The sequence below is a fragment of the Stegostoma tigrinum genome, chromosome 3 (genome assembly GCF_030684315.1).
Source record: "Stegostoma tigrinum isolate sSteTig4 chromosome 3, sSteTig4.hap1, whole genome shotgun sequence".
In the NCBI taxonomy this organism is placed as follows: domain Eukaryota; kingdom Metazoa; phylum Chordata; class Chondrichthyes; order Orectolobiformes; family Stegostomatidae; genus Stegostoma; species Stegostoma tigrinum.
In genome coordinates this window covers 128,837,316-128,862,678 of record NC_081356.1, presented here as the reverse complement: position 1 = coordinate 128,862,678, position 25,363 = coordinate 128,837,316, and the positions used below count along the sequence as shown (strand labels likewise).

The window sequence follows — 25,363 nt, the reverse complement described above, 5'->3', positions numbered from 1 at the left end:
TTCATTAGCAGATAAAGGGATGGGTATGTTGGAGATTAATACAGATCACAATCTCTTTTTATTCCTCACAGATAGCAAGAACTTGAGGTGCTGGAGTCTGAGATAACCCAACAAGCCAGGCAGCATAAGTGCAGAAACCTTGATGTTTCGGGTCAGGACCCTTTTTCAGAAGTGGGGAGGGGGAAGGCAGCTGGGAAATAGATGAGGGGTAGGGCTGGGGAAGGTAGGTGGGATGGTGAAAGGTGAATGCAGATAGGGAGTGGTGGGGATTGGTCAGTGGGATGGGTGGGGAAGGAGGTGGAGAGAAGATGGACAGGTTGTGTCAGGTCATAGAGGTGGGGATGAGAGGAGGGTTGGTGATGGGTAGGGAAATTTTAAAACTGATGAAATCCATGTTTAGGCCATTGGACTGTAGGCTCCCGAGGAGGTTGTTGCATCTCCAGTTTAGGGTGGTGTCATTGTGACACTGGAGGAAGCCCAGGATGATGAACAAGTCATCCCCAGGAGGGGGAGGTTAAATGGGTGGCGACTGGAAGGGTTTTGTTTGTCACATACAGAATGCAAATGCTCTACGAAGTTGTCTCCGAGTCTACGCTTAGTCTCACCGGTATAGAGGAGGCCACATCGGGAATAGCAGGTACAGTAGGCCAAGTTGACGCATGTACAGGTGAACCCCTGCCTAATATGAAAGGTTTATTTTGGGCCTTGAATAGAGTTTGGTGGTGGGGGTGGGGGGGGGGGGCGGTGGAGAGGAGAAAAAAAGATGTACATGGGCAGGTGGCCTGGTTTTGTGGGGAGTATGGAGCGGACGAGGGAGTCTCGGAGCATGACAAACATCACCACCTTCCGGTTGCCAACCATTTTAACTCCCCCTCCCACTCACTGGGTGAAATGTCCATCCTGGGCTTCCTCCAGTGTCACAGTGACACAATCCACAAACTGGAGGAACAGGACCTCATGTTCCACCTCGGGAGCTTGCAGCCCGGTGGCCTAAACATGGATTTCACCAGTTTTAAAACCTCCCCTCTGGCTTCATCCCATGTCCAACCCTCTCTCTCATTCCCGCCTCCATGACCCCACACAACCTGTCCATCTTCTCTCCCGCCTATCTGCCTTTCCCACCTCACTGATCAATCACCACCACTCCCTACCTGCACTCACCTATCACCATCCCACCCATCCTCTCTCTATTTCCCAGATCCCTTTCCCCTCCCCCATTTCTCCCCCGACCTAAAACGTCAAGTTTCCTGCTCTTCTGATGCTGCCTGGCCTGCTGTGTTTCTCCAAGACCACACGGTGTTGTCCATGATCTGTCCTGTTCACAGGGAAAGAAAGGATTTACGTGACAATGAGTATTATGAGTCATTTCAGTGATAATTACATGTTAGGCCAGATTCATCAGTTTCCAGGGCTACTGTTTGATATTTCCTTCCATTCCTCAGTTGTTTGTGCTACTGCCTATCATTCAAAATATCAGGTATCAATATTGAGCAGGGGAATATCTGCAACATGGAGAATTCTGTTCCACTCAATATTAAAATAACAACTATTATTCACACTTTCGAACAGAAACCTTGGAGTAACTTTTAAAAAGGTTCTAATGCAGTAAGAAAGAAAGCATTAAAAAAATTAACGTTTTACCAGCTTTATTTCACTCATGGGCATTAGATGTTACCATTTCTGTTTAGGGACTCCACTAAATCATGCATCTTTTTGTTCACAACCCCTCCATGAACTCCTTTCTGTCCCATCAGAAACATCAGAGCATTGGATGATTTGCCAATACAGATGCTCTTTCCTTCATCACCTAGTGTCCTGACATCCATCGAAGGGTTCTTCTCCAGCAGCATATTGTCCCGGATGATTGAGTATTTCTTCCCACCGATGGTGATCCCGTTTTGGAGGATTGATTTTCTGTCTTTGTCAATGATCACTTCGATCTCCTGAGATGTAATCTGGCCCAGCACACCATCACTCCTGCACGCCCAAATCTTTTTGTTTCTGGGGGTGCATCCAACGATGGCAACATCTGCAATGGTGCTGTCTTGTAGAACTGTTGCTATATATTCTTTCCAGTCCAGCATTTTCCTCTTGCAACAAGAATAAAAAGACAATGTGCTTGCACCCTGAGGGAAAGCTGGAAAATGATGCTAGTGGCCAGCACAGGGTAACATCTGATGTCATGCAACCTTTGTGACACTGCCTTTACACAAGTATTGAATGTGGAGACTTTTTTTGACACACCCCATCCCCCAAGTTTGCTTCTTTCATTTCAGCCTTAGGGTTTCTCATAGTTGCATCTTCTGAAGGCAGATGAGAAACTTGGAAACCTACAACAAGATCTCTTCAACAGTCTTCACTTTGATCCTGTGGAGGTTGTAGGACTGCATGTTAAAAGGTGATGGCTTAGTGGTTAGCACTGTTGCCTCACAGCACCACAGAACCGGGTTCAATTCCAGCCTCTGGCGACTGTGCGGACACGTTCTCCCCGTGCCTGTGTGGCTTTCCTCCGGGTGCTCCGTCTTCCTCCCACAGTCCAAAATGTGCAGGCTAGGTGGATTGGCCATGCTAACTTTCCCGTAAAGTGCAGTGATGTGAAGCTTAGGTCGATTATAGGGGGATGGGTCGGTGTGGACTTGTTGGGCCAAACAGCCTGTTTCCACACTGTGGGGATTCGATGATCTATGATCTAAGGAGGGGGATGGTATGAAAACACAAGGACCAGCGTTTAAAAAGAAAACATCAGTGGCATTTGGAAGACTTGAATCCAATTAAGTCTGCAGCATTATGGAGGTGACAAATTGAAGGAGGGGTCAGGTTGCCAGAAGCTCACTGCCAGGCCAGAATGATGGGTGGGCAAGGAAGCGGCAAAGGTTCAAATTTTGTCACAGTGGTCATCGTTGCCCCATCATTCCCCAAAAGAAATCAACTCAAACCAAAACAGGTTATTGCACAAGTGATCATCAAGCATCTGGATATGGTTTAAGGTCTGTCTTGTCTATGACCCCGTAACCCTAGACTCCCGTGATATCAAAATTCCAACTTAGTCTTGAATAAAATTAAAGACCCAGCCTCCAGTACCTTCTGGAGAAGAGAGGTCGAGACACGAGTGACGCTCAGGGCATAAAAAAAAAATCATATCTGTCTCAAGGGGAGGCACACTTACTCAAACTAAGTTCCCAAGTTTTAGTCAGCCCCATTTTATCTGATGAGCATCTAAAGCTTGTAGCTTAGAAGGTGCACACAGCAGGCACTGACAAAACAACAGATACAGACTGATTAATCCGTTTTAAAAATATTTGCTGAGTGTTAAATATTGGTCAGGATGTGGGGGAGATCTCCACTGCTGCACTTTGAATAAAGTCAGGGGATCTTTTACATCCATTGGGGGATGGGGTGGCCCAGAATTTCAGAAAGCCACACAACTCTGCATTGTAGTGGACTGTTAAACTGGATTATATTAGACACATTGCACTTTAGAGAGGTGACGTCACCTTCATAGGATTTCTGCACTTCTTTTATAAAGTTCATCTCTGAAGACAGGTCTAGGTCGGTAAAACTAATTTGTTGATCTGTAGTAGGTTGTTTCAAACCCTGCCTACAGATCTAAAAATGAGTGTGAATAGGCAACAACGATACAAATACCAGTGTACAGAAACTTATGAGTTTAATTTACAAAACATATTCATTATGGAAATGATTCATCATGACCTGATAAACTCAATTCAAATCAAAGCAGTTATGTAAAGAAGCACCTTCATTAACAGCAAGTAGTTCAGTACGAGTAACAGAATATAACAAGCTTTTTGATTGTGCTCCAATTCTGGTGTCTCCAATGATTTGTACAAAAGAGGCAAATCATCACAGAAATTAAGTCATGGTTGAGTGCATCCATTAAAACCTGGTGACTTACAATTAACAATTGTTTAGACTGGATATACCTTTCAGCTACAGAGATACAGCAGTTTCAGGTTTTAGGCAGAACAGGAATCATAGTTCATTGTGGTTTAACCCTCCCTTTGACAGTCTAGCCAGAAGATCTTGCATGTGTTTCTTGACCTGAAACAAGATGACGGAAGTATTATATTTTCTTGGACAAGCTATTCTTTGCAAACTGAGCAAAAACTGTACCTTTGAGTGTACATTGTTCTCTCTAGAGGTATTTATACTTGCTGAGGTTTGGCTCCATGGACAGCAACAAAATAGCTAATCCTCAGGCGAGTGCTCTGGCATGGAATGTGCAAACTGCTCAAACATGTGGCGATTCTGTCACTACCCAAAAAAGGCACCTGAAGTAACCAGTGGCCACTTGTAACCACAGGATGTCAGTATCACAGGAACAGGATTAACTTGGAGAATAAAACAAAGGAGGATGTTTAATCGCAGCCTTACAAAGCTACTGGACAGCAGCATTTAGCACATTAACACAGACACCTTTACCTAATCTGTTCCTTCAAATAAGTGTAACAACTCCAAGTTCAGACTTACTTAAAAGTCAAGCTGCCAAAGACCACAAGGCCTGAAGACAAAGCAGCAGAAGAAAGCCATTCAGACAATCGAGTCTGCTCCACCATCCAAGTTGATCATGGCTGATCTGATAATCTCACCCCAGAGGGTGGTGGGAGTCTGAAATGCCCTGTCTGGGGGGGGTGGTTGAGGCAGGAAACAATCTTTAAAATGATGAGCACTTGAAATGTCATAACATTTGAGGCTATGGGCCTAGCGTGGGAAAGTGGGACTAAGTGTAAGGAGTTGGCAGTTTTGGTAGTACAGACTTGATGAGGCAAAGAGCCCCTTCTGTACTGTATGGTACTAAGATTTCTACTTCCTTGCGTTATCCTGATAACTTTTGATTCCCCTCCTGATTAAAACTCAATCTCAGCCTTGAGTATACTTAGTGACACAGTTTCTACAGCCTTCCGTGGTAAAGAATTCCACAGATTCACTACCGTCAGATGAAATTCCTAATCTGTTTTAAATGACCAGGGATTATGCCCGCTGGTCCTACATTTCCCACAAGGGAGAACAACCTCCTCACCCTATCCTATCAAGCCTCTTAAGAATCCTGAATGCTTCAATAAAGTCTCCTCTCATTCTTCTAAACTCCAACAAGTGCAGGCCTAATCTACTCAAGCTGTCCTCATACAGTATCAACCTAGGGACTCTACTATCTACTGTGTCCAATGCGAGTATACTTTCTCATAGATATGGGGACCAAAATTGCTCATAGTATTCCAGGTGTGGTCCAACTAGTGCCTTGAATATCTTTAGCAAGCCCTCCCTATTTTTATACATCATTTGAAATAAAGACACAATAAATAACAGCAGACTGGATAAGACAGAAGCTCCGAGTTCAGAAGTGTTTGTACTATTATGTGATCTGTTATTTAAGACATTAAACTGGGATCAGGCCTGCCATCTCAGTTGAGTGCAAAACAGCCCACGGCTGCTACTTCAAAGAACAATGAGAAGTTCTCCCCAGTGACCTGGACTAATCATCCTTTAATTAATGTCACTGAAGACAAATAATCTAGTCATTATTGCAATTGCTATTTTAAAAATCTCATTGTGCACAAATTGGGTTCCTTGGCACAGTCAACAACAAACATTATAACAGGCTTTTCCAAAACAGCTAGAATACTTATTTTAAAGAGAAGCATAACAAAGGCACTCATTTACCTTGTACCCAAGTTCCTTGGTCTTTTCCGTTAGCATTGCATACTTCTCCTTGTTCCTGGACAAGTGTTCCTTGTCTCCAATTGTCTCCACATGTTTCAGCTTCTGATGGGATAAATCTAGCTGTTCTTGATAATGCTGGTGCTTCTCGATCTTTGTCTCAAAGTGCTTCAGTTCCTCCTGCCATTAGGGAAAATATAAGGTGGTCACACATACTGTTCAAGAGCAGAGGAAAGTAATAGGCAAAACCACTCAGTGACTACAAAATAAATGCTGTGACAGAAGTAGACAGGTTGTGCATTACGATGATATCCTGGATGAAATTGTTTAGCTCAAGGGGATACTGGAAAATAAATCCTTCAAATGACATCATTTTATTTTAAAAGACAAATATAGCTGTCAGACATGAAGAGGCTTATCTACACCAAATACAGGTGAGACAGAAATTTGTGTACATGGCTTGGTTCCTGCTTATTAGAAGTTCTTTACATTCCTGGATACAAAACTTTCACCAAGGTCACCACTAACGCGGAAAAACATCGAATCAGGAGTATGCTATCTCGTCCATTACCTATGCACCTCATGTGCCTAACCCCGTATACCATGGGTAATCAGAAATCAACCAATCTCCACCTTAAGCATAGTCAAAGGCTGAGATTCCAATGCCCTCTGAGGTACAGAATTCCAAAGGTTCACAATATTCCAAGTAAAAAAAAAAATTCTCATCTTGGGCCTAAGTAGCATCCCCCTTATTCTTCAAAAAAAAACTGTGGATGAACCCAATTTGAAACAAACAGAAAATAAACAGAAATTGCTGAAGAAACTTAGTAGTTCTGGCAGCAACTATGAAGACGGAAACAGAGTTAATGCTTCAAGTCCAGTAACTCTTGTTCAGAACTGTTGATAACTAGAAAAAGATATTATAAATGATGATGACAGGGGTTGTGGGACAAGTGAGCAAATAGATGGAGAGTTAAAGTGTGCAGAAAACAGGAAGAAAGAATCTCCTATTTGATTCAAAACAGTCCCAAAAGGTCTGAGGTCATACAGAATCAGACCCTTCTGTCCAATTCGTCCATGCTGACCAGATATCCTAAGTTAAACTAGTCCTATTTGCCAGCATTTGGTCGCTATCCCTTTAAACTCTTCCTATTCACATACCCATCCAGATGCCTTTGAAATGCTGGGAATTGTACCAGCCTACATCACCTCCTCTGGCAACTCTTTCAATGTGTACACCACCCTCTGGCAACTCCTTCCATGCACATATCATGCTCTGCATGTAAAAGTTGCCCCTGAGGCCCCTTTTAAATATTTCCCCTGTCACCATAAACTTATGCTCTCTAGTTTTGGCCTCCTCTACCCGGATGAAAAGACATATAGAACATAGAACATTACAGCACAGTACAGGCCCTTCGGCCCTTGATGTTGTGCCGACCTGCCATACCAATCTGAAGCCCATCTAACCTACACTATTCCATGTACGTCCATATGCTTGTCTAATGACGACTTAAATAGAATAGGGAGGGGGGAAAAAAGAGGAGGGGGTGTAGCACTACTAATCAGAGAGGGTATCACAGCTACAGAAGCTTCCATTGTCGAGGAAGATCTGCCTACTGAGTCAGTATGGGTGGAAATTAGGAACAGCAAGGGAGTAGTCACCTCGTTAGGGGTTTACTACGGACCCCCAATAGCGGCAGAGAGATTGAAGAAAGCATAGGTCGGCAGATTTTGGAAAAGTGCAGACGTAGTAGGGTTGTTGTAATGGGTGACTTTAACTTTCCTAATATTGATTGGAACCTCCTTCGAGCAGAAGATTTGAATGGAGCTGTTTTTGTAAGGTGTGTTCAGGAGGGTTTCCTAACGCAGTACGTTGACAGGCCGACGAGGGGAGAGGCCATTCTAGACTTGGTGCTCGGAAAAGAGCTGGGGCAGGTATCAGATCTTGTGGTGGGAGAGCATTTTGGTGATAGTGACCATAACTGCTTCACATTCTACATAGCTATGGAGAAGGAGAGGATTAGGCAAAATGGGAGGATATTTAATTGGGGAAGAGGAAACTATGATGCGATTAGACATGAGTTAGGAAGCATGGACTGGGAGCAATTGTTCCATGGTAAAGGCACTGTAGACATGTGGAGACTGTTTAAGGAACAGTTGTTGCGAGTGATGAATAAATATGTCCCTCTGAGACAGGCAAGAAGGGGTAAGATAAAGGAACCTTGGATGACGAGAGCGGTGGAGCTTCTCGTCAAAAGGAGGAAGGTAGCTTACATAAGGTGGAGGAAGCTAGGGTCAAGCTCAGCTCTAGAGGATTACAGGCAGGCGAGGAAAGAGCTCAAAAATGGTCTGAGGAGAGCCAGGAGGGGGCACGAGAAAGGCTTGGCAGAACAGATTAGGGAGGACACAAAGGCACTTTACACTTGTGAGGAATAACAGAATGGTCAAAGAAAGAGTAGGGCCGATCAGGGATAGCATAGGGAACTTGTGTGTGGAGTCTGAGGAGGTAGGGGAAGCCCTAAATGAGTTTTTGGCTTCTGTCTTTACGAAAGAAACGAACTTTGTAGTGAATGAAACCTTTGAAGAGCAGGTGTGCATGCTGGAATGGATAGAGATAGAGGAAGTTGATGTGCTGAAAATTTTGTCAAACATTAAGATTGACAAGTCGCCAGGCCCGGACCAGATTTGTCCTCAGCTACTTTGGGAAACGAGAAGTGCAATTGCTTCGCCACTCAAAGATCTTTGCATCCTCGCTCTCCACTGGAGTCGTACCTGAGGACTGGAGAGAGGCAAATGTAATTCCTCTCTTCAAGAAAGGAAATAGGGAAATCCCCGGCAATTACAGGCCAGTAAGTCTCACGTCTGTCGTCTGCAAGGTGTTAGAAAGGATTCTGAGGGATAGGATTTATGACCATCTGGAAGAGCATGGCTTGATCAAATGCAGTCAGCACTGCTTTGAGAGGGGCAGGTCATGCCTCACAAACCTTATCGAGTTCTTTGAGGACGGGGCTAGAAAAGTTGATGAGGGTCGAGCTGTGGATGTGGTGTATATGGACTTCAGCAAGGCATTTGATAAGGTTCCCCATGGTAGGCTCATTCAGAAGGTCAGGAGGAATGGGATACAGGGGAACTTGGATACAGAATTGGCTGGCCAACAGAAGACAGCGAGTGGTAGTAGAAGGAAAATATTCTGCCTGGAAGTCAGTGGTGAGTGGTGTTCCACAGGGCTCTGTCCTTGGGCCTCTACTGTTTGTAATTTTTATTAATGACTTGGATGAGGGGATTGAAGGATGGGTCAGCAAGTCTGCAGATGACACAAAGGTTGGAGGTGTCGTTGACAGTATAGAGGGCTGTTGTAGGCTGCAGTGGGACATTGACAGGATGCAGAGATGGGCTGAGAGGTGGCAGATGGAGTTCAACCTGGATAAATGCGAGGTGATGCATTTTGGAAGGTCGAATTTGAAAGGTGAGTACAGGATTAAGGATAGGGTTCTTGGCAGTGAGGAGGAACAGAGGGATCTTGGTGTGCAGATACATAGATCCCTTAAAATGGCCACCCAAGTGGACAGGGTTGTTAAGAAAGCATATGGTGTTTTGGCTTTCATTTACAGGGGGATTGAGTTTAAGAGTCGTGAGATCTTGTTGCAGCTCTGTAAAACTTTGGTTAGACCGCACTTGGAATACTGCGTCCAGTTCTGGTCGCCCTATTATAGGCAAGATGTGGATGCTTTGGAGAGGGTTCAGAGGAGGTTTACCAGGATGCTGCCTGGACTGGAGGGCTTATCTTATGAAGAGAGGTTGACTGAGCTCGGTCTCTTTTCATTGGAGAAAAGGAGGAGGAGAGGGGACCTAATTGAGGTATACAAGATAATGAGAGGCACAGATAGAGTTGATAGCCAGAGACTATTTCCCAGGGCAGAAAAGGCTAACACAAGGGGTCATAAAAGTTTTAAGCCGGTTGGAGGAAAGTATAGAGGGGATGTCAGAGGCCGGTTCTTTACACAGAGTGTCGTGAGAGCATGGAATGCGTTGCCAGCAGCAGTTGTGGAAGCAAGGTCATTGGGGACATTTAAGAGACTGCTGGACATGCATATGGTCACAGAAATTTGAGGGTGCATACATGAGGATCAATGGTCGGCACAACATCGTGGGCTGGAGGGCCTGTTCTGTGCTGTTCTATGTTCTAAATGTACTTAAAGTTGGCGAATCTACTACCGTTGCAGGCAAAGCGTTCCATACCCTTACTACTCTCAGTAAAGAAACTACCTCTGACATCTGTCCTATATCTTTCATCTCTCAATTTAAAGCTATGCCCCCTTGTGCTCGCCGTCACCATCCAAGGAAAAAGGCTCTCCCTACCCACCCTATCTAACCCTATGATTATTTTATATGTCTCAATTAAGTCACCTCTCAACCTTCTTCTCTCTAACGAAAAAAGCCTCAAGTCCCTCAGCCTTCCCTCGTAAGATCTTTCCTCCATACAAGGCAACATCCTAGTAAATTTCCTCTGCACCCTTTCCAAAACTTCCACATCTTTCTTATAATGCAGTGACCAGACTGTACGCAACACTCCAAGTGCGGCCATACCAGAGTTTTGTACAGCTTCACCATAACCTCTTGGGTCCGGAACTCGATCCCTCTATTAATAAAAGATAAAACACTGTATGCCTTCTTAACAGCCCTGTCAACCTGGGTGGCAACTTTCAAGGATCTGTGTACATGGACACCGAGATCTCTCTGCTCATCTACACTACCAAGAATCTTACCATTAGCCCAGTACTTGGCATTCCGGTTACTCCTACCAAGGTTCATCACCTCATATTTGTCCGCAGTAAACTCCATTTGCCACCTCTCAACCCAGCTCTGCAGCTTACCTATGTGTCTCTGTAACCTACAACATCCTTCTTCACTATCCACAACTCCACCGACCTTAGTGTCGTCTACAAATTTACGAACCCATCCTTCTACGCCCTCATCCAAGTCATTTATAAAAATGACAAACAGCAGTGGACCCAACCCCGACCCTCGCGGTACACCACTAGTAACTGGTCTCCAGGATGAACATTTCCCATCAACTACCACCCTCTGTCTTCTTTCAGCAAGCCAATTTCTGATCCAAACTGCTATATCTCCCACAATTCCATTCCTCCACATTTTGTACAACAGCCCACTGTGGGGAACCTTATCGAAAACCTTGCTGAAATCCATATACACCGCATCAACCGGTTTACTCTCATCTACCTGTTTGGTCACGTTCTCAAAGAACTCAATAAGGTTTGTGACGCACGACCTACCCTTCACAAAACTGTGCTGACTATCCCTAATCAAATTATTCTTTTCTAGATGATTATAAATCCTATCTCTTATAATCTTTTCCAACACTTTACCAACACCTGAAGTAACGCTCACTGGTCTATAATTACCAGGGTTGTCTCTACTCCCCTTCTTGAACAGGTGAACCACATTTGCTATCCTCCAATCTTCTGGCACTATTTCTGTAGACAATGACGAGTTAAAGATCAATGCTAAAGGCTCGGCAATCTCTTCCCTGGCTTCCCAGAGGATCCTAGGATAAATTCCATCTGGCCCAGGGGACTTATCTATTTTCACACACTGTAGGATTTCTAATACCTCTTCCTTGTGAACTTCAATCCCACCTAGTCGAGTAGCCTGTATCTCAGTAGTCTCTTCAACAACACTGTCGTTTTCTAGAGTGAATACTGTCGAAAAATATTCAGTTAGTGCTTCCCTATCTCCTCTGACTCCACACACAACTTCCCACTACTATCCTTGATTGGCCCTAATCTTACTCTCGTCATTCTTTTTTTCCTCAAATACCTATAGAAAGCCTTAGGGTTTACCCTGATCCTATCCGCCAACAACTTCTCATGTCTCCTCCTGGCTCTTCTGAGCTCTCTCTTTAGGTCTTTCTTGGCTACCTTGTAACCCTCAAGCACCCTAACTGAGCCTTCACATCTCATCCTAACATAAGCCGCCTTCTTCCTCTTGACGAGAGATTCCACTTCCTTCGTAAATCACGGCTCCTGCGCTCTACAGCTTTCTCCCTGCCTGACAGGTACATACTTATCTAGGACACACAGGAGCTTTTCCTTGAATAAGCTCCACATTTCTAATGTGCCCATCCCCTGAAGTTTCCTTCCCCATCCTACGCTCTCTAAATCTTGCCTAATCTCATTGTAATTGCCTTTCCCCCAGCTATAACACTTGCCCAGTGGTATACACCTATCCCTTTCCATCACTAAAGTAAACATAACAGAATTGTGATCGCTATCACCAAAGTGCTCACCTACTTCCAAATCTAACACCTGGGCAGGCTCATTACCCAGTACCAAATCTAATGTGGCTTCGCCCCTTGTTGGCCTGTCTACATAATGTGCCAGGAAGCCCTCCTGCACACACTGGACGAAAACTGACCCATCTATAGTGCTCCCTGTCAATATTTGGAAAGTTGAAAGTACCCCATGACAACTACCCTGTGTCTCTCACTCCTATTCAGAAACATCTTTGCTATCCTTTCCTCTACATATCTGGGACTATTCGGAGGCCTATAGAAAAACTCCCAACAGGGTGACCTCTCCTTTCCTGTTTCTAACCTCAGCCCATACTACCTCAGTTGACGAGTCCCCAAACATCCTTTCTACAACTGTCATACTGTCCTTGACCAACAATGCCACACCTCCCCCTCTTTTACCATCTTCTTTGTTCTTACTGAAACATCTAAATCCCGGAACCTGCAACAACCATTCCTGTCCCTGCTCTATCCAAGTCTCCGAAATGGCCATAACATTGAAGTCCCAGGCACCAACCCATGCTGCTAGTTCACCCACCTTATTTTGGGTGCTCCTGGCATTGAAGTAGACACACTTCAAACCAACTTCTGGCTTGCCAGTGCCATGTTGTGTCCCTGAAACTTTATTTCGGACCTCCCTACTCTCAACCTTTTCTATACTCCAGCTACAATTTTGGTTCCCATCCCCCTGCTGAATTAGTTTAAACCCACCCAAATAGCCTTAGCGAATATCCCCCCCCCCCCCCCCCCCAGGATATTGGTACCCCTCTGGTTCAGGTGAAGACCATGCTGCTTGTAGAGGTCCCATCTACCCCAGAAAGAGCCCCAATTATCCAAGAATCCAAAATCCTCCATCCTGCACCATCCCTGTAGCCACGTGTTCAACTCCTCTCTCTCCCCATTCTTCGCCTCACTAGCATGTGGCACGGGCAACAAACCAGAGGCAACAACTTTGTTCGTCCTAGATCTAAGCTTCCATCCTAGCTCCCTGAATTTCCACCTTAAATCCCCATCTCTCTTCCTACCTATGTCGTTGGTGCCTATGTGGACCACGACTTGGGGTTGCTCCCCCTCCCCCTTAAGGATCCCAAAAACACGATCAGAGGCATCATGAACCCCGGCACCTGGGAGGCAACACACCAACCGTGAGTCTCTCTCATGCCCACAGAACCTCCTTTCTGTCCCCCTAACTATGGAGTCCCCAATAACTACTGCTCTGCTCCTCTTCCCCCTTCCCTTCTGAGCAGCAGGGACAGACTCTGTGCCAGAGACCTGTGCCCCACTGCTTTCCCCTGGTAAGTTTTCCCCCCCCCCAAACAGTATCCAAAATGGTATACTTATTGTTGAGGGGAATGACCACTGGGGATCCCTGCACTGCCTGCTGGTTCCCTTTCCGTCCCCTGACTGTAATCCATCTGCCTTTTTCTTGTACCTGAGGAGCGACTACCTCCCTGTAACTCCTCTCAATAACCCCCTCTGCCTCCCAAATGATCTGAAGTTCATCTAGCTCCAGCTCCAGTTCCCTAACGCGGTTTTCAAGGAGCAGGAGTTGGCCGCACTTCCCGCAGATGTAGTCAACAGGGACACTAGTGGTGACCCTTACCTCCCACATTCTGCAGGAGGAACATTCAACTGCCCTGACCTCCATTCCCATTATTCTAAATTCCCAAAGAGACTGTTGAAAAATAAAGAATAAAAAATAAACTAGTTACCTTACCAATCTGGCACAGAGAGTCTTTTTATTTGGTTAGAGGAGGAGGATGGGTGGGAGACACTACCCGAGTAGTGTCTCGGGTAACACAACCACACAAATATATTACCTCACTTACTCGGCAGTACCGTGTCCACTCTTGCTCAGTGTACGCTCCGCTTATTTACGGTAAGTTTTTAAAACAGTGTCTCACCTTCCTGGCAGCTACCTGGTCGACACTCCCGCTCCTCCCACTGCTGAAACAAAAATGGGCGCTCGCGGTAAGTTTTTAAAACCTTACCTTCGCGGCAGCCTCCTGGTGCTCTCTCTGTCTGACCTGACTATATTCCTCGACCCATGCCCCGCATAATTTTATAAACCTCCATAATGTCACCCCTCAGCCTCTGATGCTCCAGGGAAGATGGCCCCAGCCTATCAGCTTCTCCCTGTAGTTCAAACCTTCCAAACCTGGCAACATCCTTGTAAATTTTTTCTGAGCCCTTTCAAGTTTAACAACATCTTTCCTATAGCAGGGAGGCCTCTGATGAAGGGTCTAGGCCCGAAACGTCAGCTTTTGTGCTCCTGAGATGCTGCTTGGCCTGCTGTGTTCATCCAGCCTCACATTTTATTATCTTGGAATTCTCCAGCATCTGCAGTTCCCATTATCTCTGAGACCAAAACTTAATGCATTATTCTAAAAAGTGGTCTCACCAACATCCTGTCCAGTTGCAACATGCCCTCCCAGTCCCCAGGTTCAATGCACTTACCACTGACTAATTGATTTCAAGCTTTTAGTTACACAGACCTCGCACTTCTCAAGGTTTACGCTCTATGCGTTATTATAAAAGCGGCTTTAATGCAATAAAACATTCTCAGATGCTTCACACTAGGAGTTCAGCAAAATCTTTTTCCACTGAGTTACACTATGACAGATAACCAAAAACTCAGACACAGATTTACTTTAAAGGACGGTCTTAGAGAGAGTGAGAGAGAGGGGGGAAAATGGAGAGGTTTATGGGAGAAATTTCAGAACTTATGGCCTAGGCAGCTGAACGCATAACTGAAAATCATCGATCCAGAGGAGGCCAGAATTGGAAAAACATGGTCTTCGGAAAGTTGTAGGGTTTCAGGAAATTAGAGAGAGTGCACGATGTGGCCATGAAGCAATTTAAAAATAAGGACCATCATTTTAAAACTGTACTAACGATCAGCAGCAAGCACAAATGGGTGAATGGGACTTGACAGGATTTAGAATACATCATATCTGCAAACAAAGAATTCTAGAGGGCCACTTTCAGAGATTCTTCCCTCCTAGAGGGAGGTTAGTTTCCAAGAGGGCGGAGAGGGAGGAGAAATTAAAGTGTGAAAGTAGCCAATGATTGAACAATCCTGCATTTTACCTTAATGGAATCCAGCTCATCCTCAGTGAAATTTGACCGCTTGGCCATATCCCACAATTCAAGCACTCTTGGCTCAGAAAAATCTAATGGACAAGAGAGAAAAAAAATTTCACCGAAACAAGTACAAACACAACGAAGAGGACACATCGACAAAAGTTTTCTGAAGAGTGACAGTCACTGCTGGGTGGCTATTTTGCTTTCGCAGCAGAACTCCACATTTCTGGCTAGGTCTTCTGGGCCAGTATTTTCAGAACAATGGAATGATCTTCCATTGGACAACACTGACAGTGGAGGCAGCCAGTAGTATAGTTTTAAGAGTTGTTAAATTTTCATGAAACTTTTCCAGTCTAACTACTCTACGTGAATCAGAGACATTTTGTGGAGGGTCTTGTGGAACAGAAGCAGTTCCTTCAAACTCCTGGGCAATTCCTACAAAGTCAGCGCATTGTAACTTCAGACAGGCTCCATCGTGCATCTCTGGTTATATGCCCAGAAATATTATTATTTGAGGTGACTGCTCCTGGGAGGGTGAGTTCTGCTGGTTAGGAATACTTAAACACTAGTGCATTGTATTAGGATAAAGAGCTAATCTTTAAGAATTGATTTGAGAAATTACTTCACTCAAAAGATTGTGAATGTCTACTGCAGTGTATATTTAACGCTGGAATAGATAGGTTTTCAGTCTCCCAGGGAATCAAGGGATATGGAGAATTGAAGCCCACGATCAGCCATAATTGTACTAAATGGTTCAACAGGCCATGAGGGCTATTTCTATTCCTATTTATTATGTTCTTGTATGCCTACAGAACAAAAGAAATGGGAGCAGGAATGGGCCATGATGGCTTAAGCCTCTCCATCTGCTTAATAAGAACACGTTTCCACTTTCTTACTTGATGCATACATCCCTCAATTCCCTGATAGATTCAATAGATGAAAAAGCTCTATAAAAGCAAGTATCTATTCTTTCTCTTCAAGCTTTTGATTCTTTTCTCCCCCTCAATTGAGACTCATGTGAGTCAACCTGAAAGGAATGAGCACCCGCCAACCTCCCAAAAAAAGCAGCTATCAAGGAAACAACGTACTATTCAAGCAAAGAAAAGGAACCTTACCACTGTCCTCATCATAACCATGGTGAATGAGTTTGCGCAAACGCTCGAAACTTGCTTGAACATTACGGTGCTTATCTTTCAGCTCTGCATGTTTGGAGTGGAGCAAATCTTCTTTCACATGGGCTTCCGAAGGGCTGATCACATTCTGATAAATGTCTGCCAAAAACAAAGAATTGTGTTTTATTTTTTAAAAAAAACCTGCCTGTATGTGAGAAGTTAATTATGAAGCAGAGTCATACAGCTTTTACAACTGGCTGCACCAATTTATATCAGAATTGAATGCACACTTTCCATCTTCTACCCCTTCTCAAACCTGATTAATGTTTTGGTTTGAGTCTTTCCCAAATCTGTCTGAAAAGTGGCACTATTTGGTTTCAATACATTTTCTGGTAAAAGATTAAATCATATATTTTTGTTTCATGTCTGGTATTAATTGGAACACATATCTGCTGTTGCAGGTTCACTGACAAAAAACCCTGAAACTGCACCATAATTTAAAATTTTTGTCATAGCTCTTTAACATTTGTTCCTTCAGTCTTAAAATTTCAATTATCACATCATAACCTAGGTATAAAAATATTCAAAATTGATGGACAGGAAAAGGCAAACTGGTATTAAGTCAGTTCCATACATATGGTGCCTGGAGAACCATGAATAGATATGCCCATTTCAGAAACAAAATTGATATGATGCAGCTTTTTGCTGTTGGGCCCATTGTATCTGCACTAGCTCTCTAAGTCAGCATCGCACTTAAAGCCATTTGCAAGTCTTTCCTCTATAATTGTGCACACTCTTCCTTTTCAGATGGGCGGAACAGTGGCTGAGTTTAGCACTGCTGTCTCACAGAACCAGGGAGCCAGGTTCAATTCCACCCTAGGGCAACTGTCTGTGTGGAGTTTGCACATTCTCCACGTCTGCATGGATTTCCTCTGGGGGCTCTGGGTTTCTCCCGCAGTTCAAAGATGTGCTGGCCAGGTGGATTGGCCATGCTAAATTGTCCGTAGTGTTCAGGGATGTGTACCTTAGGTGGATTATAAGGGGATGGGTCTGGGTGGGATGCTCCATTGGTCCGTGTTGACTTGTTGGGCCGAAGAGCCTGTTTCCACACTGTAGGGATTCTATAAATTCTGAAAAACTCTATAAATAACCATTACTCATTTTCTGTCACAGCCAATTTTTGATGCACATTGCTACTGCCCCTTTTATTCCATGAACTCTAACTTTGCTCATGTTTGTTGTGATACCATATTGAACACCTTCTAGAAATCCATGTATAATAGTTCAACAACACTGCTTATGTTACTTTTTTTAAAACTCCAGCAAGTCTGTTTAACATGATTTTCCTATGAGAAATCCTTGCTGACACTCCTTAATTAACCCTTATTTGCCCATGTGACTATTAATTTTGTCCCAAATTTCCACCCCTGCTGCCACAGTGTTATACAGCACGGAAATAGACTCTTCAGTCCAATTTGTGCATGCCAACCAGGGACTCTAAATTGGTCTAGTCCCATTAGCCAACATGTGGTGCTTAATAGACTGGGACTGTCATAGTGTTAAGGGCTTGAAAGGAGTGAAATTTAAGTGTGTACAAGAAAGATTTATTATCCAATATGGGAATGTGCCTTCTTGAGAAGAGCAAAACTTGACCTTTCCTTGGGAATAAGACAAGACAAGTGACTGAGGTGTCAACAGGGGAGCACTTTGGGGCAAACGATCATAACTCTGTTAGTTTTAAAAGAGTTATGGAAAAGGAGAGACCTGATCTAAAAGTTGAAGTCCAAATTTGACTGATTTTAGGGTTTCAAAAGTTGATTTGGGGAGGCTGTTTGCAGATAAAGATACAGTTGGGAAGTGGGTGGTCTCCAAAACGAGATAATGAAAGCTCAGAGGCAGTACATTCCTGTTAGTGCAAAGGGAAAGGTTGCTAATGTAGGGAATGCTGAATGACTAGAGAAATTGAGGCTCTGGTCAAGAAAAAGAAGGAAACATATATCAGGTATAGAGAGCTGGGATTGAGTGAATCCTTGGAGGAGTATAAAGGCAGCAGGAGTATACGGAATAGGAAAATTGGGAGGGCAAAAAAGGGGACATGAACAGTTTGCTGAAGCAAAAACAGAAACCACAGAAAATCCAGCGTCAATAAAGACCATAAGACATAGGAGTGGAAATAAGGCCATTCGGCCCATCAGATCCACTCTGCCATTTAATCATGGCTGATGGGCATTTCAACTCCACTTACCCGCACTCTCCCCGTAGCCTTTAATTTCGTGAGATCAAGAAATTATCAATCTCTGCCTTGAAGACATCTAACGTCCCGGCCTCCAATGCACTCTGTGGCAATGAATTCCACAGACCCACCACTCTCTAGCTGAAGAAATGTCTCCTCATTTCCGTTCTAAATTTACCCCCTCTAATTCTAAGGCAGCGCACACGTGTCCTAGTCTCCCCGCCTAGCGGAAACAACCTCCCAGCGTCCACCCTTTCCAAGCCATGCATTATCTTGTATGTTTCTATTAGATCTCCCCTCAACCTTCTAAAATCTAATGAATACAATCCCATGATCCTCAGCCATTCATTGTATGTTAGGCCTCCCATTCCAGGATCATCTGTGTGAATCTCTGCTGGACACGCTCCAGTGCCAGTATGCCCTTCCTGAGGTGTGGGGCCCAAAATTGGACACAGTATTCTAAATTGGGCCTAACTAGAGCTTTAAAAAAAAGTCTCAGAAGCACATCACTGCTTTTATATTCCAACCCTCTTGAGATAAATGATAACATTACATTTGCTTTAGAGGGAAAATACACCTAAAATTTCCTTGATGACCTGCAGAGGCAATCGCAACTAGAAAGTAAGAGCACTGAAGGACCAATTGAAATCCCCGATCTGAACTTTAAACACAGACTCTTTTGTCCTTCCAGGTGAGTACAATTTGCAAAGGATGATCAAATAACAATTTTTTGTTAATAAATGTAACTCGGAGGCTGTGACATGTCCACAGTAACTGAGAAATAATTTAGAAAAACTGACGGAGAACTATTATTCTCTACAATTGTTTAATCTGAAGTAATTCAGATGGTATTTTTAATGACAATACCTTCATTCCTGCTGACAGTCTCTCTCAGGATGTGGTATTCCTGGACTTTATCCTGGTGGTGTTGGAACTCTCGACGCAGTTTTCGAACCTCATCATCGCTAAATTTTCCAGATGTTGTTGCCTATTAAGAAGTCCAGGTTAAGCTGCTGTTGGTTAACATTGTGAGAGACATGGTACTTGTGCTCTGTAGAATTTATCTTCAAAACGTCCAGATTCATGAGAGAAGATTGTAACTTTAATTACAGGTCAGTGGAAAACTTGCCCCATTGGTTGTCCAAGTAGGTTTACAGTAGAATTAACGCCACTTCCTGCCGGTCTGTTCACAACTATGCTAAATTGTTAGGGAGAAATTAAACTTACTGTTTCAGTTATAAAAATAGTTCTTGAGCCTACAAAGATTGAAAAAGTTCTGTAGAAGAGATGGCTGAGGGATGACATGATGGAGATCTTCTTTGGAGAAGCAAAGAGAAGCCTTCAATATAAACAGCCACCAAAAATTCAGAATGCAGAAGAAAGTTCTCTCCCCGAAGTGTAGCGATAATGTGGATGTTGAGACCATACAGCAAGTTGAGTCAAATAGTTTAGATGCATTTAAAGGAGAATTAGATAAGCATAATGGAATCAAGGGTTGTGATAAGAACCACAAATGCCAAATAGTCTATTTCTATGTTGGACATTCCGTGCAGCTTAATGTTGTCAAGTGTTATGAAATGCACTTTGAATGGAACAACATGGAAAGGCAGTATAATCCGAATGGTAGTACACAAGGAGTGTTTCTTTTTAAAAAGACATTCACAGGATTTGGACATCACTAAGTGGCCAAAATGTATTATCCTTCCCCAAATGCCCTTGAAAAAGTGGTTGTGAGCTGCTTTCTTGATCTCTCTAATGTCGGAACATCCATAATGCTGTTCGGGAAGGAATTCCAGGATTTTGACACTAACACTGAAGTAATGGAAATATATTTTCAAATTAGGATCATGTGTGGTATGCAGAGCAACTTGCAGTTGACGATATTCCAACATACTGCCTCTGTCAATTCTAGATGGCATTTGTAAGATGCTAGTGGCCTGTGTTGAATTTTGAAACTTTGTATGGGCATAAAGGTTGGTCAGAGGAGATTGTTGCAGGGTGGGATATACAAGGTTAGTGTTTTCCAAAGCAAATGGGTCAGGTTCACAGAAAAGTGTAACTTTGCTAATTTACCTTAACTGTTATATTAAAACTGAAGGCCTTCCGTTTCCAAGTATATGTAGGATTGTTTGATTTAACATCCGTGAAAGGCACAGTTTCAATTGCCTTTGCATCAGAGCTCAAATATTTGATCCCCTCTCCCCTGGATTCAATCTAATCCATGAGTTCGTCCAGCGCACATAGTCAGTGAATTGGGAATTAGCCATTTAGCAATGTAAAGTATTGAAAGCGTCAAAGTAATGACAGATGAATCTGGATTCCTTTTGCTGAAATATGCACAAGCCTACTTTTCAGATGCGATGGCTAATCATTTTGCTTTTTATTCCTTTGATTAATTTTAGGATTTGTGCTGGCTGCAGCAGAAGTAGGAATGATACCAATTTAAAGGCATACTACCAACCTTATTCCACAATTTCTCCAATTTTGGATCATCGAACACATCATTCTCAGAGTCCATCGACTCTTTCAGATAATTAGTGTCCACAGACTCAGTATCCTTCCTTCCATCAAGTCTGTACTTTGTGAGGATTACTGAAGTGGAAAAAGAAACAGCAACGTTCAGTGGTTAGATTGTTTTATCTGCCATTTCAGTGCAGGATTGCAAGTGCCAAAGGTGTCTTAATTCAGATGGGACATGAAAATTAACGCTGCATACCATCTCATGAAGACATATGATCTAAGAGTGGAAGTAGGGTATTCAAGCCTACTTTGCCATTCAATATCTTGATTGATTTGCATTTATAATGCCACATTCCAACCTACCCCCATACCTGTGACTTCCTTACGTAACAAGAATTTCTCTCTGCCTTAAAAATATTCAATGAGCCTGCCTTCTGGGGCAGAGTTCCAACGTCTCTCAACTTTCAAGAACAAAATTCTCATCTTGGTCTTAATTTTAAAACCAGGCCTCCTAGTTCTGGGCTGAGCCACAAATGAAGCTTTCTTGCGAATTTGTCAAGACTAAAGGATATGGGGAGAAAAAGCAGCAGTTGGACCGTCAGCCATAGTTACAATGAATGGCAGAGCAAGCTGAAGGGCCTAGTCCTGCTCCTATTTGTTATGTGAGACACCACAGGAACTTATATACTTCAATCAGGTCACATTCACCCTAACAACAGTGGAAATAAGCCCAGAGTAACCAACTTTTCCTGTTGAGATAATCTGCCTATTCTGGATATTAACCTGGTACGCATTAAAGATTTGCTGCACTATTTTGAAGAGTAGGGCACTCTTCCCACTGTAATTATAGAAATATTCCTCAAATCAATGTCACCAAAAAAAGTCAATCATCTCACTGGTGTTTATGGAAGCTTCCCATGCACAAATTGATTGATGAGATTCCTTCAAAACGACTTTAAAATATTTAATCAGTTCTAAAGTGATTTGGGATGTCCTGCAGTTAAGGTGTTTTCCATTGTACACACACATGCATGCCTCAAACCGCTCTCTCTCCCTGTGTCAGTATAAACCCTACTTGGGAGTTTATAAAACACACATAGATTACCATTGAAGTTACGTCGCAGCCTAGCTTCCTTCTCGCCATCCTCATCGAGCCCATCGGCTTTCAACTTCTTCCAGTTCAGTTCATCCTTCTCCTGGATTTTCAAGTCACTGTGAAGTTCGGCTAGCTTCACAGGAGAGAACTGGAGCTATGGAAAGAAAGTTATGGATTTCTTAATACCTGATGGAACTGGATGTAGGAGATTGTAGGTACCCACAAGTGGAGAGGACTGTGGGCTCATCTGACTGAGGTTTGTTGAATGTTTAATCAATATGGTAGATACAAAAAGACTATTTCATCCGGTTACTGAGAAAAAGCCTAAACGAAACAGCTACTGAAAAAGAAGAATCATGTGGAGGGTTTAGAAGTCTTGCATTCTTCCCCTTCAGCTCCTGCCAAAATATCATGGAGTGAGGGGCTATTGGGACTTTCAAAATTGCTACTGATAACAGCATTTACTGGGAAAGGGTATGGAAAAAGAGAATAAAGGTAAGGATAGCAAGTCATGTGTCTCAGCAAAGCTCAAAACCCTTCAGAAGCATAGAGAAAGAAATTCTTCAAAAAAAATTACATTTTCCATAAATTAAACAGTTGTGTAGACAATTTATGAATAAAGCTATATTGCCCATGCTCTTTACATCAGCACCGTCTCCTTTTAGAAATGTACTTGCAAAGTTGACTACATTTTAAAATACAAATACACTTACTGTAGGCCCTTTAGCATAGCAACCAAGAACAGACATATGCCCTTCAGACCTCTGATCCTACTTTGTCATTGATACAGATCAGCCATGATCATACTGATAGTGGCATATTCCTGCTTTGTCCCTGTATCCCTTGATGTCTTTAAAATCTAAAAATTAATCTAACTCTTTCTTGAATATAGCAGTGACTTGGATTCTACAGCCTTGTTGTAGAGAATTCCATGAGTCACTACTCTTTGAGTGATCTTTCCTCTTCTCAGTTCTGAACGGTCCACCCTGTAGCCAGGGGCTGGTGTCCACCGGGTCTACTCCTGTTAGCATTTTATACATTTCAGTCAGATCTCCTGTCATCCTTATAAACTTGAGCGAATACAGGCCAGTCAAACCAATCTATCTTCATAGGGCCTTCATTATATGAGGGCATCCAGGTCCCTTTGTACATCTACACTTCCCAAACATCAACTCTAGTTTTCTTTCTCTCTCTCTGCAGGTGCTGCCATACCTGCTTTATTTGTTTCAGATCTCCTGTATCGGCAGTATTTTGCTTTTACAGGAACAGGTAACTGTCAATCCTAGTTCTCAGGCCGGTGGGATAACTTCTTTACTACCAAGCAATGTTCTAACAAATGCTGTTTCCAAGTTAAACAGTCAGACTGCAAACAATGTTTGCGAAACTGAAGGAGCTACGGACAGCCTACTCATCAGAACTTGACATAGAAGGGTGTAAGCAACATCACGAGTTCTAAGCACAGCCTTCCAGAAACACAATTAATGGAACACAAGCACAGCATCCTGATAGTATTATTTATTAATCTCGAAAGATTCTGATGAAATGGTTGTCACCAACTGAGAGCAGTGACTTATAAATGATTCATATAGTACCAGTGGACCATAGGGCAACTCTCTCATGGCAGAGAGCAAGAGAGATATGACTAGTGGTGGTTTAACCTGAGGGTCACCACACCTCAGGCAAGGTGCAAGGTTGAGATAGTGAAATCTTCATGGTAACTTCAGCGCATTGTTGGAGTTACCGTGTCCAACAAACAAGCAGTATGGCCCACTGAGCTAACAGCCATGCGTATGGACCAAACTGCACAGCAGGAAGAAATTCCACTCCTCCAGAATGTGCAAAGTAAGGAAAATAGATCAAATCCAAATTAAAATAAAAGATAAAAGGAGGGAAAAGTGCTGAAGATTTAAAATGAATATTAGAAAACCCTGGAAATATATAGGCTGACCAATAACTGTTTCACGGGAGAATCTTTAACAGTCCACCAGGAGCTAAACCCTTTCTAGTTGTGAGAGAGAGAGAGAGAGAGAGAGAGAGAGAGAGAGAGAGAGAGAGAGTGAGAGAGAGAGGGAGAGACAAACCTACAAAGAAAGCAAGCAAGAAAAATATAGGAGAAACAGAAGACAGTACTAGGTAGTAGATTTTAAAAAATCCAAAAATGCCTCCTTGGAGTACCCTTGTGGCCAACTAACAGCAATAATGCCACCATGTTGATGTATTATAGTTAAATATGTTAATAACAAATGACACAAACTTTGAAAGATCACAGTTCAAGCCAATTAACAGTCACTGTTAACCACAGATCAGTAATTATTTGAAAGTCATCTTCATTTTAATAAGTTACTATGTTAAACATCCACTATTATCTTTCTGCACAGTAAGGTGGATGACAGTTTTTGCAATATTGCAATCTTCTATGATCCAGAGAAACTAGTGAACTGAAGCATTGCTGAAATTCAGTGGACAGAATGTTCAGTTCAGCCATGCTCCCCAAACCCAAGGTGGTACTCTATTAACTCAGCAGAATTTATTCACAAGCAGCTCAGCACACAGTCCTGAAAATTTCCAGGGAGTTGACTGTTTTCAGCACAGCAGTAAGGAAATGAAAAAAAAAATTGAAGTTTAACAATTGGATGGGGAATAATTTATTTCATGAATGGAATCTCACTGAAATAAAATATGATTTGTCAATCTCAATTTTCTTGTCCAACATTCTTGAGTCAGGTTTTATTGGCATTCCATTTTATGAGTCAAACTGCCTTAAGATCTGCATCTCATCCTTCAGAAGGGTATGATCAACATCTTGCTTGCTGTGAACAGCTGATGGGATTTGCTGCTTTATATGATCCGTCAATCTTTGGCACATATGGCCTACATATCTGACAAGATGTCAGCCCTGAAATTCATATACCATTTGTGCTAGAGGCAGAATGTCTTTTGGCCTCGACAGTACCATCCAACAAGTGGTGACTACACTCATGATGCTGCACAGTCACAGTGTGAAACAGCTTCGCCTGTTGCTCAAAAGGGAAATCAGACCATTATTCGAAATGGAAAAATGTGCAAGATTATATCGAGAAAGCATCATGTGAGAAGCTCATTTGGAAAGCTAACACAGAATAATGAGTCAACCAGCTGTATATATCACATTTGAGGTGAACTAATGCAACTTACATTACAGATCTTTCAAAACAGCAAAGTGACAGAAAATGAAAGTATTAGAGAGAGTTTACAGGACAGAAAAAAGCACAAAATGACTAAGATTAATGAAAACAGCATTGTTTCCAAAACGGCTATGAAGAACCCTCTTATTTAGGTCATCTTGCATCTTTGTCATTTTAAACAAAATACCAAAACCTGAAACACTTGTTTGTATCATTACAAACAGTGCT

At 42.9% G+C, this 25,363-nt stretch overlaps 2 protein-coding genes across 2 annotated transcripts; both read right to left on the bottom strand.

The window, feature by feature from the left end:
• Positions 1-1,238: 1,238 nt before the first annotated feature.
• LOC125450858 (profilin-3-like) lies at positions 1,239-2,084 on the bottom strand. The gene is made up of 2 exons (XM_048527185.2): positions 1,676-2,084; positions 1,239-1,315 (listed from the first exon to the last, which is right to left on the bottom strand). Exons 1-2 carry the CDS (start codon positions 2,082-2,084, stop codon positions 1,239-1,241), a joined length of 486 nt encoding a protein of 161 aa, XP_048383142.2.
• Positions 2,085-3,650: 1,566 nt separating this feature from the next.
• On the bottom strand, positions 3,651-23,757 carry lrpap1 (low density lipoprotein receptor-related protein associated protein 1). Its single transcript, XM_059645017.1, has 8 exons — positions 23,713-23,757; positions 21,981-22,125; positions 20,877-21,007; positions 19,283-19,403; positions 16,186-16,341; positions 15,077-15,159; positions 5,680-5,856; positions 3,651-4,059 (listed from the first exon to the last, which is right to left on the bottom strand). Exons 1-8 carry the CDS (start codon positions 23,755-23,757, stop codon positions 3,991-3,993), a joined length of 927 nt encoding a protein of 308 aa, XP_059501000.1. The 3' UTR covers positions 3,651-3,990.
• Positions 23,758-25,363: the final 1,606 nt, after the last annotated feature.

What these genes read in the sequence shown, in the direction of transcription:
- lrpap1 (XM_059645017.1), bottom strand. Translation starts at nt 23,757, where the DNA reads ATGGCTGTTAGCTCAGTGGGCCATACTGCTTGTTTGTTGGACACG. An exon ending in TGGTTATGATGAGGACAGTG is followed by an intron (nt 15,160 to 16,185) that starts GTAAGGTTCCTT and finishes CTTGTCCATTAG; the next exon opens with ATTTTTCTGAGCCAAGAGTG. An exon ending in CCAAGGAACTTGGGTACAAG is followed by an intron (nt 4,060 to 5,679) that starts GTAAATGAGTGC and finishes ATCTTGTTTCAG; the next exon opens with GTCAAGAAACACATGCAAGA.
- LOC125450858 (XM_048527185.2), bottom strand. Translation starts at nt 2,084, where the DNA reads ATGCTGGACTGGAAAGAATATATAGCAACAGTTCTACAAGACAGCACC. An exon ending in GGAGTCCCTAAACAGAAATG is followed by an intron (nt 1,316 to 1,675) that starts GTAACATCTAAT and finishes CCCTGTGAACAG; the next exon opens with GACAGATCATGGACAACACC.